Source organism: Lithobates pipiens, unplaced genomic scaffold (genome assembly GCF_037356315.1).
Source record: "Lithobates pipiens isolate NorthernLeopardFrog02 unplaced genomic scaffold, aLitPip1_a1.2 Scaffold_30, whole genome shotgun sequence".
Classification (NCBI taxonomy): domain Eukaryota; kingdom Metazoa; phylum Chordata; class Amphibia; order Anura; family Ranidae; genus Lithobates; species Lithobates pipiens.
The window spans coordinates 81,212,394-81,231,808 of record NW_027507791.1 but is presented as its reverse complement, the minus strand read 5'-3'; the positions used below and the strand labels follow the sequence as shown (position 1 = coordinate 81,231,808).

Here is a 19,415-nt window from a genome sequence, read left to right as displayed (position 1 = left end):
CTTACTGGTGAGCTTTCAAAGAAGTCACAGTCTACTGCTATTACTCTCAAATTAAAGAAGACCATTTTGGCCCTTCGTAATGCAGCGTGCACCACTCAAACTAGAAGATCAGCCTGTTGCTTCTATCAGTGTTCGGTCATTGAAAACTAAGAGTCGCAAACACTTTGCCTTTATACTTGCTTTTCTATTATTTCTATATGGAGATTGGAAACACAAACTTTGCTCTCTCAGTAAATGTTTATTTGCCTTGTATTCATTTAGGCTTAATGTACACGAGATGTTTTACACCCTCCCCTGAACGATAAACGGCAAACGGACGCTTTTAAACGTCTACTTTCTGTCAAGTTCTATGTTTAAAAGTGTTTTTTTCTTCTTCAAATGGACCAAAATTAAAACCGCCTGTAAACAAAAACGCAGCTTAACGCGAGTTACTGAGTTTACAAGCTGTTACAAGCGTTTGGGTTTTCAAATGCCTCTGAACATCCATCCTGAATGCATTTTTTTGCTTTCCAAAAAATTCTTCTAAACTCAACAACCTATAAACGACTATAAATGACCACGTGTACATGTGCTGATAAGATAACAGAGGAGAGTTCAGGGGCATCTGAAAAAAAAACACCCAACTGCTCCTAAACGTCCGTTTACCAGCAGCAGTGTACATGAAGCCTTAGTGAGGATTTGTGCAGAGGTGGTCTGTTCTCATTGTGGATCCAGTCAGTTCATATCCATAAGGTACTTTGGCACAAGTGCTGGACTGTAGAACCCTTGTGTAAAATAAACTTTGATCTGCATGGCCTTCAAGGGACAGCTTCTGGTTGGACCAGCTGGAGGTAAAATCACCCATCTTCTTTTGGGGAAGAAGCATATGGAACAAAGTCTTCTCTCTTCGTATCTGTCATATTATCTCTCGACCTTCACGTCGAGACTCCAACATTTCTTAATCTTTGTGAATGCTTGGACAGCTTAAGTCCCAGATACTTGGGTTTGGGAGGTGGTCGTTCAATGCTGTAAACAAATTCTTCGCCTCCAACCTTGTGTCACCACACAGATTAACAGATCTCCATCGAGCCCTCTCAGCTCTTCTGGATCAAGGTGTTATTGCCCCAGTTCTTGTGAATGGTTGCAGGGGTTTTAATCCAACCAGTTTATGGTTTCCAGGCCCAAAGGGGCATGTACCCCATTCTGCATTTTAAAGCTCTGCACATCTTTCGAAATGTGAATGAGGGGTTAAAAACCCCAGAACCAGCGCAAAGTGGAAAGATAATTAGTGCAACTAAAATAATTAAACAGTTGAAAGTTGGTAAGGAGCAGCATGTTGTAAAAAAAGAAAATGGATAAGTAAAAATCAATACTAAATTGATTAAACCATGCGCCTTCCCTAATAAAGTGCAAACATGCTAAAGTGATTTCAACTGAGCACCAACATGATGATATAAGAATATGTGTATAAAAAGTCCAAAAACACCAAATAAGTTCAGTAGTGCAAATAGTGAATATTCAAACAATGTATCTAAGTCATCAATGTATCAACTTCTTCAGATAGTGTACACAATCTTCAAAGCCCTGCTGGGCAGTAGGTAAATTTGACTGAAATATCTTCCACCACTATCACCTGTCACACATCCTACTCACCAGACTTCCATGACCCCTATTACAGGTAGTCATAAAGCGCATATGGATATATCCAGCAGGAGTTGTGCACGATCCCAATGTTGCTCCCAACGTTTAACCGACCTCCAGGACACACACACCAGAGTGAATCCAGATAGTTTGCGCACGTTCCCAGGAACAAAACGATTTGAAGGGTTTTGTCCAATGGTTAGTGAAAAAAAAAAAAAAAAGGGGGGCTTCCATAGTGATGTATGTCACAGTTTTTTTTTTGGAATAGAAAAAACAGGTAAAAACTAGATAAAAACAGCAAATTCTTGCAGCTTAGAAATCCATGTGCATGGAAATGCTGTGGCGTGTTCCAGCTGTGCTTCAAAAACAGCGGAGATGACGTATCACAATCAAGCACCCTATCAGTTTCATTGGTACACACCAACATCTTCAGGGGTCATATCATCATGTCAGTGCTCAGTTGAAATCACTTTAGCATGTTTGCACTTTATTAGGGAATCAATTTATTGATTTATACACATCTTCTTTCGAGTCCAAATATTCTGCACGAAATCCACCAAAACTGTCACCAGGGATATTTTCTGACTTCTGTGGATATCAAAGATGCTTACTTATATGTCTCATCTTTTCAGCACATCAGCGTTTCCTATGCTTTGCCGTGGGGCCCCTGCTCATGGCTCTGCCCTTCGGCCTCTCGTCTGCACCTCATGTATTCAAAGTGCTTGCCCCTGGATTAGCCCTGCTACATTCTCATGGCTTCTCCATTATGGGATATATAGACAACTTCCTGGTGAGGGAACAGTTGGAGCAAACGTATTTTGAACAATGGGAAGTTGACAGTCCAGATGTTAAAGTTATTTGGATGGACATAGAATATCCAGAAATAGTCGCTGGAACACCATTCATTTGACATATCTGGGTATAGTCCTGGACAAAAGCGCAGACCAGGGTGTTCTTTCAAGTGGAGGATCTTCAGACACTCTGGTCTCAGATTCAGGCTCTCCAGTCTAGTAGCTGTCTAACTTTCTATCTTTTGATGGAGAGTCCTAGATCAATCATCAGGGAGGAATCAGAAATCTTGTCAATGCAAGAGAGGTAGATCGGATCCTGTCATGGGCAAAACTTCACATTCCAGCTTTGTCAGCCATGTACATTCTAGAAAATTGTCAAGCAGCACATTTTTCTGGGGAAGTGCGTCCTACCACCTTGAGGAGTCAAAGGCATGGGGAAATTGTATGTGGACTGTGGACCTCTTGGCCTCAAGGTTCCACAACAACATGGACAGGTTTGTCTCCAGGTATAGGGATGTTCTAGCAGAAGCAGTAGATTGTTCTGGTAGCTCTGTGGATTTAGTACACTCTGATCTATGCCTCTTGCTTCTCTCACCCATGAGGTAGTGCTTCTTGTAGCCTTCCCTTCTGCAAGGTTGAGTATCTGAACTGGCAGCCTCATCTTGCAAGGAACCCTTTCTGGTTATGCATAGGGATCAAGGTAATTTCTGGAATTAACCATGACATTGTTCTAACATACTCTACATCGGACTTCACCAAAAGGAAAATTTCCCTCCATATTCTGGATGTGGTTCAGGCTGTAAGTCTCTCTGTCACTGATTCTTTTAGAAGATTGATGCCCTTTTTGAAATTTTGGATGGACTCTGCAAGAGTTTACCAGCTTCTCATTCCACTACCAGCTTTGGGCATAAGGTCCTTGCTTGCTTGCATGCAGTCCCTAGTTCTCTGTTGTTGCTTGGGCCTGATGGCATTTATTTACAGTGTTCCCCATCCCTCAGTTGGACTGCTTTTGGATAACACAAAGGTGTGTCCCTCAACGGATTAGAAAGAGAAGACTACTTTTGTATTTAACAAATTCGTTGGAGTCCATCGAGGTACACAGTCCCAACCCCTCTGTATTTAGGATAATGCTTTCAGTTCTGCTTGCATAGTGCAGCATGCCGGCAAAGGGAGGGTAACTGCATGCAATCCAATTGTAATGACTACAGTTCCTTTAAGTTGTAACGGCTTACAATTATTCTATGTAGGGAGGCGCACTATGAATGTGGTTATACTTTTGATATGATGTATGAAATACATGGCTAATGCCTGTTGGTGTCACTGTTGCCGTTTTATAAGCTTTAGTCTTTAAATAAACCAAAAGTAACTCATTAGCTTCTGCAGATTTTATAAGCAGGTCTATATTTTCACAGTATGCTATGCTTGAAATTTCCCTACAAACCCTAGTTAAAGTTGAATTCTGAACAAGTACACTGTAAAAATCCATATCTATGAACGGTCTTACCCACCAAAAGAATTGTTAGCATCAAAGCCAAGCCGTAGCAATAGAAAAGAAGTGGCAGCACAGGTTAGTCCAGGACAAACTCCAACATGCAGACCAGATAATGATGAGCAGCTGCACACCAGTAAGGTCATCGGTTTGCTCTTCCCTCCAATGCCAATACCAGCCTACTTGAGGCCAATGCGCCATCTACTTTATCGGTCATTCCTTACATTTCCTTGCGATTTTATAATTTTCATGCCAGCATTTTGCAAACCTACACACACACACACACACACACACAGCAAAACAGATAAATAAGTCCTTCCATACCTTGGTCTGGCGGTGTAATAGTAATCATCTGCGCCGTGAATTCTTCATCAAAATACCTTGTATCCGTCTCCGATGTGACTTGTGGTTTAAATGGTGGTACAAGCTGAAAATGGAACACATGATAATTAATATACAATCTATATGGTTAGGTATAGGTTTAAAAGCAGAAATCTGGACATTAGCACTTCATGTACAAAAGGCCCAGGGCTTGTACCCACACGTGTCAGAATAGGGTCCTTCTGCTCAAACCTGACACTTGAGTACTTGCGTGCCTAGGCCATTATACGTTTTAAAGGCAACAAGTCAACACAGGGATCATGTAAGAATCTCAATTATAAAAGTGTTGAAGTTGTTTTCTAAAATTTACATTAGCCATCTTATGTAATATTTTTTCAGAGCTACTCTGAAAATGCCTGCTTCCCAGCTGTCATTACCCTAGTACTTTCTGAAATCCCTGACCTGGAACAAGCATGCAGCTAGTAACATCAAAGGAATGTCAGATGTTCTATATGCACACATGTTCTGGGTTAGTGACTCAGAATGAGCTGAAGCTTTTGGGGTGAAACAACTTGTATTTTCAAAAGGAGATTTAAACAGATTTTCTATAAACCCAATCGTGACTGGTTATGTTTAAGTGAAATGGTTGTTTACATAAAATGCTACCGTTTGAAAAATGGGGGAGAGTGGAGAAAACAGGCATAATTGGAGACAAGTCCATAAAAAATGGGTGCACTTCTGCCCCAAGTATGTATGAGCAAGACTATGGGGTAGATCTACTAAAATTGAAGTGTGCAAAATCTGGTGCAGCTCTGCATGGAAACCAATCAGCTTCCAGGTTTTATTGTCAAAGCTTAACCGCTTCAGCCCCAGAATATTTTACCCCCTTCCTGACCAGTGCACTTTTTGCGATTCGGCACTGCATCGTTTTAACTGACAATTGTGCAGTCATGCGACGTTGCACCCAAACAAAACGGACATCCTTTTTTTCCCCACAAATAGAGCTCTCTTTTGGTGGTATTTGATCACCTCTGCGGTTTTTATTTTTTGCACTATAAAACCAAAAAAGAGTGACAAATTTAAAAAAAAAAAAAAAGAAAATCCCTATCAAAATACTTACCATAATTTTCCTTCCCTGATGGACTCCATGGCAGCCTACGTGTGGGTTTAGTCCCGCCTCCACTACCCTATAGGACGATACTCCCATAAATCTTTGCTCTCTTTTCTTTGCCGTGTTCGGTAACTAGCCTACTACAGCCATTTGGGAGGGAACTCCTGCTGCCATGGAGTCCATCAGGAAAGGAGAATTACGGTAAGTATTTTGATAGGAATTTTCCGTTTTCCTGACAGACTCCATGGCAGCCTACGTGTGGGAAATAACTGGCCGTACACATCCGGGTGGGAAAAAATGCAGAACAAAGATTTAATACCATCAACTGACAGTACTTTAACACCAAAGTCAATTGAGGATAAAGCTGCTGGCTCAACACAATGAGTCAAAAAAGTATGAATCGATGACCAAGATGCCGCTCTGCAGATCACTTCAGGAGCCACATGGCGAGACGCTGCCCAAGAGGTTGAGAGACTTCTAGTTGAGTGCGCCGTTACCACCTCAGGAGGAGCCAAGCCCTTCTCTTCATATGCCCACTGGATTGCTTGTACAATCCACGCAGCAATTGATCTGATGGATGCCCGACGGCCCTTGTTTTTCCCATAAAACAGAACAAAAAGATAATCCGACTGACGGAAAGGAGCTGTTACTTCCAAATATTGCTTCATGGAGCCACCAACATCAAGAGGGTGAACATCTGAGATTCCGGTGGATTTAAAGGTGGGGAGAGATTTCTTGGTTCTCATGAAAAAATGAAGTGACTTTAGTGTTTGACCCCAACATCAGGACTAGGACAACCCTGTCCGGGAAAAAAGGAAAGGTTCTTTGGCTCCTAGAACTTGAATTTCAGACCCTCTCTTTGCCGAGGTGATGGCCACCAAAAAGGCAGTCTTAATAGTAAGCTATCTGATGGATAGTGGTTTATCAAGATGTGAGAAAAAAATCCAAAACTAGAGGCAGATCCCATTTTGGAAACCTGGGTTTCCTCTGAGGTCTTAATCTAACTGCTCCTTTGAAGAATTGTTGAATAAGAGCGTGCCTGGCCCACGATACTCCAGTAAAGGCTGAGATAGCCGACACCTGTACACAAAGGGAAGGAACCGATAAGGGTAAATCCAGACCTGATTGCAGGAAACTCAAAATGTCTTGAACTGTAGGTGTACCACATGAACTGGTTCTGGAAGACATACGAGATTAGAATTTAGTCCAAATTTGTCCGTACACTCTGTTAGTACTCCATCTTCTTGCATTCAGGAGAATAGGAATAACTTCCTTAGGACATCCTAATGCTTCCAACCTTCCCCTCTCAAAAACCAAGCCCTCAACTGTAGGTGAGCTGGGCACGGGTGGAGAATTGTGCCTTGGGAGAGCAGGTCCCGTCTGATCGGAAGAGGAACAGGCTCTTGGAAGCTGAGAAGAGAAAGGAGAGGAAACCAGGGCCTGTTGGGCCAATGAGGAATCATGGCTATGCCACCTCCTCCCATTTAAGTCTCCTCAGGAATTGAAAGACGATGGGAATTGGAGGGAAGGCATACGCTGTGGAACCACCAACGCTCTGTCAGTGCGTCCATCCCGTAGGCTTGAGGGTCCCGGAACCTCGAGTAATACTTCTTCAGCTTCCTGTTGAACTGAGAGGCAAAGAGATCTACTTCTGGAGAAATCCCCAAAGTTAGAATCCATTTGAACACATCCTCGTGGAGTGATCACTCGTTGTCTTAAGTGGACTCACGACCGAAGGTCCACTTGTACATTGAGAGTTCCAGGAACATAAGTTGCCGTTTGGTTGGCCAGATTCTTCTGCACCCAAGACATGATCGGTTCCACCTCTTGTAGTAAGGACCAACTTCTGGTGCCCCCCTGTTTCATTATATAGGCAACGGCTGTCGTATTGTCCAATCTGAGAACTACGGATGCCCCGGATATCAGATGATGAAATGCCAGCAGCGCTTGGAAGGCCGCACACAACTCTAGGATGTTTGACACTATTCCCCGAGAGGGGAAATCCCAAGTGCCCTGAGCCACTTCTGTTAGGCAATGAGCCCCCCAACCTCTGTTGCTGGCATCCGATGTTACTGCGATCCACGTAGTTGGCAGAATGGAATGACACTTTCGAAGATTCTCCAGTTGGAGCCACCAGAAGAGGGAACTCCTCATAACCTGAGTGATGCAAATAAGTTGGGCTTTGCCCCCTGACCACTAGTGAAGAAAGAAACCCTGAAAGGGGCGCATCCTCCATTGTGCCCACTTCACCATTGGTATCGTGGACAGCATGGTGCCTATGATTCTTAGACAATGAAGTGCATTGAGAGAAGGAGACAAGAGAGCCAGACGAATCCTGTCCCGAATACAATCTTCTACTTGGGTAGAGAGATGGTACCTCTAACGCGTTGAAGAGAGCTCCGAGGAACACGAGACTGAGAAGGATCTAACTGGCTATTCTCCAGGTTCAGGAGCCAGCCAAATTCCCTGAGAGTTGAGATTCTTGCTTGATCTCTGTGTTCCAAGAGGCAATCTCTGTCCTGAGCCAGAAGGAGTAGATCGTCTAGGTAATGGATACGTATCCCTCTGACCCTTAACAGGGCAACAATCACCAACAGGACCTTTGAGAAGACACGTGGTGAAGTCGACAGACCGAAGGGAAGGCATGTAAATTGTAAGTGAAGATGGCCTATGGAGAATCACAGGAATTGTTGGAAGTCTGATGCCATGGGAACGTGGAAGTAAGCATCTTTGAGGTCTATGGAGACAAGCCAATCTCCTGGCTGAACTGACTGTTGGATCGTGGACAGAGTCTCCATCTTGAACCTTTCTTTTTTGATTAAGCGATTCAGATGCGTCAAATCTATTACGGGTCTCCAAGCCCATACCACGTTGATCGGCTGGAACGGGAATAGCAGCGCCTTGATCCAATAAAGATCTTACGCAGGCTGATAGGATTTGCCTTTTTTCCTCTGAAGCTGGAAGAGACGTGGAAACACACCTGAGTTTGGGAGCACTGCTGAAGGTCCAGGTGTGGCCTGAAGAGACCGTTCTGACGGTCCAGAAGTTCTGGATCAAGGCTGCCAGACATGCCGAAAGTGAAGACGAGCCCCCACCTGGCCTGTCTGGACAGGGCCGATCTCAAAAGGACTGTCGCTTCCTTCTCTCCCTTCGAACTGCTCTTAGCTGACTTCTTGAAAGATGACTGCCTGGACTTCCATGACCTGGAAAATTCACATCCAGAATCTGTCTCCTTGGAAAGGATATTCTTTGGTCTTGTAGACGCCTGTCTTGAGGAAGAAACCCTGACTTGCCCCCAGTGGCCCGAGTCAGCTGTATGCCTGGAGTGAGCTGTCTAACTTATTGCCGAAAAGAGAAGATCCATCAAAAGGGATCCAGCACCAAACCTGTTTTGAAGCAGGATAGGCTAACCAAGGACGAAGCCACAGGGCATGCTTGGCAGTAACAGAAGACAACATAACTCGAGTCACCAGGCTCGAGGCCTCCCCCCAAGAAGGCCGAGGCCAACCTCAACTCTTGGATGGGTGAGCTCTTGGCCAAGTCTTCCGAGACATTTCCGAGTGTCTCATCCACATTGTCGGACCAAATTTCCATCGCTCTAGACAATGTGGCAAGAGCCAAGGCAGGTTTACAAGCCATGCCTGCCATAAGATAGACCCGTTTTAAGTCAGAATCTATCCTTCTATCCAGGGCATCCTTGAATGAAACCGTGTCTTCTAAAGGAAGGGTCACGTGCTTAACCAGCCTCATTACTGCCGCATACATTAGGGGAGCTGATGCCAACTGCTTGACCTCATCATCTTTGATGGGGTAAAGCCTCTGAATTTTAGAGGAAGGAATTCTTCTTCGCCACCTTCCCCCATTCGTCCATGATAACTTCACCCAATTCAGAAATAAAAGGCAAGCAGATATGTTCCTTCTTTAATTGTTTGAAAAATGTCTTCTGTTTTGCAGGAGCCATCACTGGCTCCTCCCAATTTAAAGTTTCCTTGATGGCTTTGACCAAAGGAGAGAGTAAAGCAAAATCAAAACCAGTGCCAGATTCTTCTTCTTCAGATTCACTATCTGAGAGGGCAGCGGAAAGATGGCTAGGTAAAGAAGACTCCCAGGCGCCCTGAGCCCGAGTATCCCTTGCTGGGGATCGGGGAGACTCAATGGGAGACATGTGGGGGGGCCTCCAACTTCTTTAAACTGTCCTTGACCATCTTCTCAACCAGAGACTTTAGTTGCTGGTCAGAATCTCTCCTTTCGCTAGTTGCTTACACAAAGCAAGTGTCACAGAGGGATTTGTTCACAGGGACATGAGCCCTACACCACCAGCAGAGACCTTCAGCTGTATGCTTGGAGTGAGCTGTAGAAGAGGAATGCCGGCGATGTGATTTTGAGGAACCATTACCCCTGCATGAACTCCATTGTTGGATAGACCTAGAAGGGCTGACAAAGAGAAAATAATCATCTGTGTTAAAGGAGCCATCAGATACTGATGATCAAACTATCCCCCCCCACCCCCCAGGCAGGCACTACAAGGGAGACCTCCCACCCAATATATACCCTGCTGTGATAGGGCTGGCCACTAGCAGGTGGTGACGGATCCAGGGCTCTGGGAGGGTCCATCAAGCTGCAAGAAAAACAGCCTTGTTAGCAGAAAATAAAGCAGCAGAAAAAAAACAGGTAGCATACCTGTCCCTTAGAGATCCCATACCTTAGATGCAGAAAACCAGGTCACAGGAACACTGCCACAAACCAACAAGCATTCCAAGGCTTGCAGGCCATTTTCTCCTTTTAAAACTGCCGCCTTTAATGACATCATCAATGCAACAGCCATAGAGCTAGTGCGCATGCGCGAACCAAGCCTCATTCTCGTGCATGCGCAGAATGACTATGCTATTGAAAGAGGAAGTAGATCGGTGGCTGGAATGCAGAGGAACAAGCCGCCATGCCAGCCAGACACACTGAACAATCAGTGTGTGGGGAACACAGGGAAACGAGGGGAAAAGACAAGACCCTCACACAAAGACAGCTGCCATGGAAACAACAGGAACTTACCACGAATGACAACCAGCCAAAGGTAAGCAAACATGCATGCCAGACTTGTAGGGCGAAGGTCATCTGCTAGTAGCTAGGATGAACGACCAGAGCGCGGTTTTGCCTGTCAGTGACTAGGAATACACATCTTCAGCGCCTCTTCCATATGCCCATTCCATACTCTGCTAGTAGCTAGAGCTTATTGGAATCATGCGACTCCAGGTCGCTCGGCCGATCGCATTGCAGGAGATAGTTGGAAATCTTCGGGTAGGAAGACCACAAAATTAGGTCCTTCGGAGGAGGACAAAAAAAGAACACAGCTTCTGGCAGGGAGCAAAGATTTATGGGAGTATCGTCCTATAGGGCAGTGGATACAATAAATATCCCCCAAAAATATTTAAAATGAATAAAATTTTCCTCAGTTTACGCCGATATGTATTCTACATATTTTTAGTAAAAAAAAATGAATCGCAATAAGCGTATATCGATTGATTTGCGCACTTTTATTATTTTTTTTATTAGTAATGGCGGCGATCTGCGATTTTTATCGGGACTGCCACATTATGGCGGACACATCAGACACTATTTTGGAACCATTGTCATTTATACAGCGATCAGTGCTATAAAAATGCACTGATTACTGTGTAAATGACAATGGCAGGGAAGGGGTTAAACACTAGGGGGCTATCAAGGGGTTAACTATGTCCTAGGGAGTGATGGGCTTCCACTCACATGACAGCGATCACTGTTCCTGATGACAGGAAGCAGTGATCTCTCATGTCACTAGGCAGAACAGGGAAATGCCTGGTTTACATACACATCTCCCTGTTCGGTGGCTCTGTGACACAATGGCCGGGAGACCGGCGGTCATCAAGTCCGCAGGTCCTGCGGGCACAGTCACACTGTATGCGGCGGGCGTGTGCCCGCTATCCCCGCCAATTAAAGAGGACGTACAGGTACGCCCATTTGCCCCCCGCTGCCATTGTGCCGACGTATATCGGTGTGCAGCGGTCGGCAACTGGTTAAAGTATAACTAAAGGTTTTAGAACTTAGGATAGAAGGATTAGAACACTTGTCAGTTTTTATTGCTGTGTGCTCCCCCTGTTAAGGAGATTCACCCTCTCAATGATGGTGGTAAACCGGAAAAATGGAAAGTAAAAGAAAACCAAATTTTGGGTTGCCCCCAGAAAAGTAATAAAGGTGAAATCTTCCAGTGGGGACACTAGTTCTAGTTACCTGAGGTTCCCCAAGGAATTCCTTTAATTTGCAGGGATTTCCTCTAACTTTCTGTTTGGCTATGGGACAGGAAGTGAGGGGAAATCCCCCCCAATAGGACATGGATGGTGAAAAAAAACCTGACAGGGGTTATAACCGTCCCTTGGCCTATCCAAAATGAAAAAATAAGGTTTTGCCTATAGCGCTACTTTAATTGAATAAGCTGAAATTGGAAGCGGATTAGCTATAACACACAGCTGCACCAGATTCTGAGTGCTCCGGTTTTAATAAATCTCTCCCTATGTGTGAATTAGGGCTTGTACACAAAAAGGTGCGGGATAGGGATTAGGCACCAAAAAGAGCATTACATATACACTCTCCGGCACTTTGTTAGGTACACCTGTTAAATTGCTTGCTAACACAAATTGCTAATCGGCCAATCACATAGCAGCAACTCAAAGCATATCTAGACGTGGTGAAGACGACTTGCTGAAGTTTTAACCGACTTTGAACGTGGCATGGTTGCTGGTGCCAGACAGGTTGGTCTGAGTGTTTCAAAAACTGATGATCTACAGGGATTTTCACAAGCAACCATCTCTAGAGTTTACAGAGAATGGTCCAAAATAGAGAAAATATCCAGTGAGTGGCAGCTGTGTGGATGAAAAAGCCTTGCTGATGTCAGAGAAGAATGGGCAGACTGGTTTGAGATGATAGAAAGGCACCAGTAACGCAAATAACTACTCGTTACCACCAAAGTATGCAGAATACCATCTCTAAACAGACAACACATCGAACCTTGCAGCAGATGGGCTACAGCAGCAGAAAACTACACCGGGTACCACTCTTGTCAATTAAGAACAGGAAACTGTGGCTACAATTTACAAAGGCTCACCAAAATTGGACAATAGAAGCTTGGAAAAACATTGCCTGGTCTGATGAGTCTCGATTTCAGCTGTGACATTAAGATGGAAGTGTCAGAATTTGACATGAAAAACATAAACGAATGGATCCATCCTGTCTTGTATCAATGGTTCAGGCTGGTGGTGGTTAATGGTGTGGGGGGTATTTTTTTGGCACACTTTGGGCCCCTTAGTACCAATTGAGTATCGTTTAAATGCCACGGCATACCCGAGTATTGTTGCTGACCACGGCCATCCCTTTAGGACTACAGTGTCCCCATCTTCTGATGGCTCTTTCCAGCAGGATAATGCACCATGTCACAAAGCTCAAATCATCTCAAATTGGTTCCTTGAACATGACAATGAGGTCACTGTACTCCAATGGCCTCCACAGTCACCAGATCGCAATCCAATGGAGCACCTTTGGGGTGTGGTGGAATAAGAGATTCACATAATGGATGCGCAGCCGACAAATCTGCAGAAACTGTGTGATGCTATCATGTCACCAGGGCCGGACTTAGGGTGGTGGGGGCCCCTGGGCTTGAGTCACTTTCGGGCCCTACCATCTATACATTACCGTATTTATCGGCGTATAACACGCACCCCAAGTTTAGGCGGGAATTTTAAGGAAAAAACTTTTAGGAGGGAAGTTTAAGGGAAAAAAACTTACATTTAAATGCCCATCAATGCAGCCTTATCAGTGTCCATCTGCAGCCTTGCCCAGTGTCATTGCAGCCTTGTCAGTGTCATTTGCAGCCTAGTCAGTGTAGTCTTGTCATTTGCAGCCTTGCCCCAGGGTCATTTGCAGCCTTGTCATTGCAGTCTTGAAGTTTAGAAATGGTGCCGCCGAGATACAGAGCCCTGTGTATCTTGGCTGCCCTGTGGTCCTCTTGGCGGCCCTCGGGTCCTCTTGGCGGCCCTCGGGTCCTCTTGGCGACTCTTGGGGACCTCTCGCAGTCCCGAGTGGAGCCGAGAGTAGCTGAGAGTACTCGGCTCGGTTCCGCTCACAGTCCCGCCCTATGATGGACATAACACAGGGACTGGGCGTGACTGTGAGCGGAGCCGAGCCGAGTACACTTGGCTATGTATCTCCGAGGGGCCCCCTATTGGGCGGGGCCCATGGGCTTGAGCCCAGTCAAGCCCAATGGTAAGTCCTGCCCTGCATGTCACTATGGACCAAAATCTCGGAGGAATGTTTCCAACACCATTCTGAATCTTTGCCACAAAGAATTAAGACCGTTCTGAAGGCAAATGAGGGTCCAACCCGGTATTAGCAAGGTGTACCTAAGAAAGTGGCCAGTGAGTGTAAATTAACATTCAGGAGAAAAATAATGAACATAATGGTGCTGGAGCTCAAATTGTCTCACCACTGGTTCCTTGAACATAACAATGATCTCCACACTCACCAGATCTCAATCTAATGGAGCACTTTTGGGATGTGGTGGAATGGAAAATGTGCAGCCGACAAATCCGCAGCAACTGTGGAATGCCATCATGTCAATATGGACCAACATTTCTGAGGAATGTTGCCAACACCTTGTTGAATCTATGTCAAGAAGAATTGAGGCAGTTCTGCAGGCAAAGGGGGGTCCAACCCGGTACTAGCAAGGTGCACCCAATAAAGTGGCTGGTGAGTGTATATTCTCTGAAGAGAAGGTAATGTGATATCTTCTCATTTAGTGGTCTTGGGAGGAGAAACCAAAAAAAAAAAAAAGCAGAGCTGTATGGAGAACAATGACCTCTATATAAGCTATACTCTGCCAACCCCAGAACAGAGAAGTATGACCTACATGCATACATGTCTTTAAGACGGTGTCATTTTTATATAGTACGTCTTTTCCATACACGGATACAAATAAGGACATGAGGGTGGGAGTAGAGTGATCAACTACAAGAATGCTGTAAGCAGCTTTTTTTTTCTTTTCTTTTCAAGGTTGGCCACACTCCACCACGCTCAGGGGACAGCGATCCGCATTCAAATCTGAGTCAGCAGAGGGTAGAGAAGCAGCGACGTTCGATTACCAAACGTGCAGCATCTCCAATCACTATGAACGTAAACTGAAACACTCAAATGTCAGAAATCATTTGTTAGATGGCAAGTCGTAAAAAAAAACAAAAAACAGATGACATCTATGCAGAATTCACCAGCCCAGATAAAATCTAAGTCTGGAAAACGGAGCACATTAAATATTAATAGGAGGTCCTTAGAACTGCAAAGGGCATTCATTTATCGCTGAACCACAAACATGATGGGAATAGAGCAGTTCTATGACAAAGTGGTTATTTATAATGCTGACAGATTGCCACCCTCCCCCCCCCCCCCCTTTCACACAGACAGGACACTCCATTTCTCTTTGGCAGGACATTGGTTCATATAGTAAAATCAATTTGAGGCCTTCTGCACCATCTTGGCTCCTGGAATCCAGTGTACGCAAGCTGCTGGGCTCTGCAGATTGTGCCAGGATGCCCCACCCCTTGCCAAGCAATAGTGTGCCAACACAGCTGCCATAATCGGCAACAGCTGTGCTTTTCTTTACTCTGGAGTAGGGGGGCAGACTAGGAATGGTTGGGGGAAGTTATGCTGCAGCATAAAGCAGTTGTAGCACGCCAGCTTTGTCACTGCTAAAAAAGATATTTTTTTTTTTTAGAAATGTAAACCCATGGTTGCAAATGCAACCGTCTATAAGCATTTTACTGTAATATCTAAAAAATATGCTCACTAGGTCTTACTTATCTTCAGTATGAACAACCTCTATTGCTCAACAGCAACCAATCAAGTTCAAAAGTGATGGAGTAATTAAGATTAAAATAGTTAGATTTGGAACAATTAAAACCTGGGAGATTCTTATAGCAATAAAACATGAATCAAGAAGCTGCCATTACCTTTTTCTCATAAACGTCCTGCCATACGATTCCTGCAAAAAATTTGTGTTGCATGATTTCTTTTGCATCATCAGGGCCGCCACCTAACCTGCACGTGTGAAGAAAAGTGTTAAATCCACTGCAAATACATACTCTGTTCTGCTTTTATGTATGCAACCAATTCAAATGACTCCTAATAGAAAGGGCCAGTACATGCAAGGCTGTTCTATTAGTTGGACAGATCCTGGCCAGTTGAATCACCCCCACTTTCTCAAGGTCTCCTAAGTGGGATCTCTGCACCTGTGGTCTAAGCTCCTCTCCTCTGCCTAGACAGTCAAATCCAGCCTTCCACACATGGGTTGCCTATTTCTCTAACAAACCAATAGTGAAATGTAGGAGGGTGGGGTGCAGATTGGAACACAAACTATTGTACAGAAGTCTTAGCCCTTGTACACACGGTTGGACATTTCAACAACCAAATCCGTCGGATTTTGTCCGACGGATTGTGTCCGAAACTGCTGCATACACACGGTCGGACAAAGTTGTCGGAAAATCCGATCTTTTAGAACGTGATGACGTAATTTAGTTACGATGGGACTATGTTCAGGCTAGTAGCCAATAGTTTTTGATGTAGGAATTTGATCTGAGCATGCGTGGCACTTTGTCCGATCGGAATTCTCTACACATGATCGGAGTATGTCCGATCGGACCAGTTTGTGGGAAAATATTTCCAGCAAGTTGGAAAATTTGGTCCGACGGATATTCCGACGGAAACAGTCTGATGCATACCACACACAGATTATCCGACAAAATGGTCCGTTAGGACACATTCCGACGGATTCTCCGACCGTGTGTACAAGGGCTAAGTCTGTATTAAAAGCGCACCCTAGGCTTTGGGTTTTCCCAGGGGAGCAGCAGTGTGTCTGTGCAAGCATCTGTAGGTGTTTTCTGTGCACCACTCAGTTTAGCTTCCTTGCTTTAGGTCAGTGGTCTCCAAACTGCAGCCCGGAGGTCAGATGAATCTCTTTGCTTGCCTTTAGCTGGCCCTTGGGGCATTATTCTTCCCAAAGATAGAAGGCATTACTTCTTCTACTGACATCAACAGTGGGGAGTAATACCGGTAGCTGATACCAGCAATGGGGCACTATTCCTTCCACCGCCACCTACAATGGGACACCATTTCTTCCACTGACGGGGAACCATTTCTCCCACTGACACATATGATGTGGCACTATTACTTCCCCTGATACAATGGGGCACTATTTCTCCAATCAAAAATAGCGGGGGAATTATTCCTCCTACCAATACCAAGAATGGGAAACGATTCCTCCCAATGATACCAGTGATGGAGCTTTGTTTACTCCCTATTGATTTCAGGGCATTTTCTACTCACACTGGCCACAGTCCGGCCCCCTCAAAGTCAGAAGGACAGTTTAGAAAGTTTGGAGAACCCTGCTTTAGGTGATGGTAGATGTGCTTTATATTAGGAATATAGCAATATGTTTGTGATAACTTTACCATCTTAACCAAAGCTTTGTTTCAACATAAAAAAGCAGGAGAAGAAAATCCTGACTGGTTTCCAAAGGTTGTTCTGCTCCGTCTAGAGCAGCGGGCTCCAAACTGTGGCCCGTGGGCCAGATGCAGGGCCCTTTGCCTGCCTTTATCTGGCCCTTGGAGCACAATTCTTCATACCAACACCAATGATGAAGCATAATATCTCCCACCGACACCAATGATGGGCCATTACTCCCCACAATGGGGCCCTATTCTTCCCACTAATACCATTGCTGGGGCATGGGTTTACCACCACTGATGCTGGGGAATTTTGTACACCCCCTGACCACAGTCTGCCCCCCCTAAAGTCTAAAGGACAGTAAACTGGCCCTATATTTAAAAAGATTGCAGACCCCTGGTCTAGAGAAAAAAAGCTCCTAACTCAAAAATGATGGGACCAAAAGGATCCTGTCCAGTAGGAATGAGAATTGGGATGGAGTGCTGCACAACTAGATGATGTCCAAGCCAAAAGCCCTGCTGTATACAAGTCTAAAGAAATACAACAGCACTGGTGCTTACTTTTTGTTTTACCCAGTCCTGACCTTGTTCAAACTCCAGAAAGATCCAAATGGTCTGAAACATAACTGCTACCAGGAGCAATAACCCTGAACTAACAAGCAAAGTAAACAGGGGAGCTGTCATATTTCACTGGACGTTGCTATGCAGAGCTGGTGGACAGCCAGCAAATGCCAAGATTGCCACAGAATGCCAACTGTCTGGCGGCAATTCCTGTTTTCCATTAAAAAAAAAAAAAAATGTATGCAAGTTTTACTACATGTGTGATGTTTATACACCGTTTATGTATCTACCTTTTTTAATTCAAGCAAATGGACCAATGGTTTACCATCACCATGAGAAAACTATCCATCTATTTTCCTATATCATTTTTTTAAATTAATAGTTCTGCCCTCCACAAGATAATTCTGCAGGGTGCTAATGAGTATCCACTGCATTCCAAGACACTGATCTGAACACAAATATAGTTGTGACTTAATTTCATTCTTTTTTTTTTGGTGTGGATAAGGCGAAGGCTGCGAATATGATAGAAGATGATATATAACTGTATTTTTTGGATTGTAAACCAGATGAATAGGAAAAAAATCCTGTGGTTCTTAGTACAGTCTGTAGGTCACAAATGGTACAGGAGAAATGAGTGTTGGGTTTGCACTGAATTCTCTATTCTTTGTAAACTTATTCACATGAAACAATACATCAGACAGTATTATAAATTCATGTTTTAAGCTGAAAAGTATAAGAAGCCAAATGGATTCAGAAGATAAAAATATTGGAACTGCCAATGCCGTCATGTTTCCGAAGGTGTGAGCTCCAGGTCTGTTATCTTCATCCTTATGTCACAGAACGTGTAAGTGTATATTATATCATGGCGCCAAGCAGAAAGCAAGGATAATGATGACTGCTTCAGGGATTGGTAGGTGTGATAACGGTTTCCATATTTCAGTCTTCGATTACCTTGAAAAAGACTTAACCCGGCGCCTTCAGGTCTTACCTTTGTTTTGGATCTTTCTTCAGCAAACCCGATAGCAAAGATTTTGCTTCAGGTAATAAAGTGCGAGGGAATCTAATTTCTTCCATAAGAATAAGTTCAAAGAGTTTTTCATGGTCCTGGTTATAAAAGGGGAGGCGACCGCACATCATTTCATACATGACCACACCTAAACCCCACCAGTCCACTGCCCGGCCATAGTCATTATCTTCTAGTACCTTCAAGAAAAAAAAGAAAAAAAAGACAAAAAGCCATATATTAAAAACGTGTGTTTCTATTTTCTTTAAAGCAGAATTAAAATTTTTTTTCATCATAAATCGACATACTGAAGAAAAAAAAAAGAAAAAAGAAAAAAAAGAAAAAAAAAGTTCATGCGTGTGCTTTTGCAAAACAACATGCCTTGTGGCTTTCTCAATCGGTTTCCCAGTTCTGTGCAGTCATAGTAGCAGGACTTAGGATTCTCTGACCACTTGGCTTAATCTCTGCTGGCTGCACAAGTCACAGATCATAGACTTTCAACTCCTCACTCTTGGTAGGTCATTACACGCCAACATTTGTAAGGGGCAGAGATCATCAATGCACAGAACAACATGGCTTCTCCCAGTTTTTCCCCAATCAAATTGCCCTATTACATCCTTTGATTCAGGCAAAGAATTAAAGTAGTCCCTACAGAAAACTACCCGAGAAAGAAAGAGCACATTACTGAGGAAGTAAAACAGACTCTACAAGATATGGCACATAAATAATTTAAAATAGTAAAATGATTTAAAAAAATAATAAAAAAAAGTTTTTGGTGCTCAGATTCAGTGTAGTTCCACTGCAAGTTGTAATATTTTATTGTTCCACCAGAGTTCCCGATTCCCCACCACATGCTGTAGAAGTCCCATTGCCCTTACTGCATTTTACATAATAGTTAATCCATATAATAAAAAAAAGAATAAAGCTGACAGGGCAGTAGATCTAGCCACTAAATGAATTAATAGTCAAAGAACAACGTGATCAGAAACCGCAGCCGTATCCGGCC

General features: G+C 44.0%; 1 protein-coding gene across 3 annotated transcripts in view; it reads right to left on the bottom strand.

Moving 5' to 3' along the window:
- Positions 1-19,415, bottom strand: part of AKT1 (AKT serine/threonine kinase 1) — a 261,968-nt gene that overhangs the window by 15,567 nt on the left and 226,986 nt on the right. For all 3 annotated transcript variants that reach the window (XM_077464503.1, XM_077464501.1, XM_077464502.1), the window contains 3 exons: positions 18,395-18,609; positions 15,355-15,442; positions 4,225-4,327 (listed from right to left, as the gene is read on the bottom strand). In XM_077464503.1, coding sequence (XP_077320629.1) covers positions 4,225-4,327; positions 15,355-15,442; positions 18,395-18,609 — 406 coding nt within the window. The remainder of the gene's footprint in view (positions 1-4,224; positions 4,328-15,354; positions 15,443-18,394; positions 18,610-19,415) is intronic.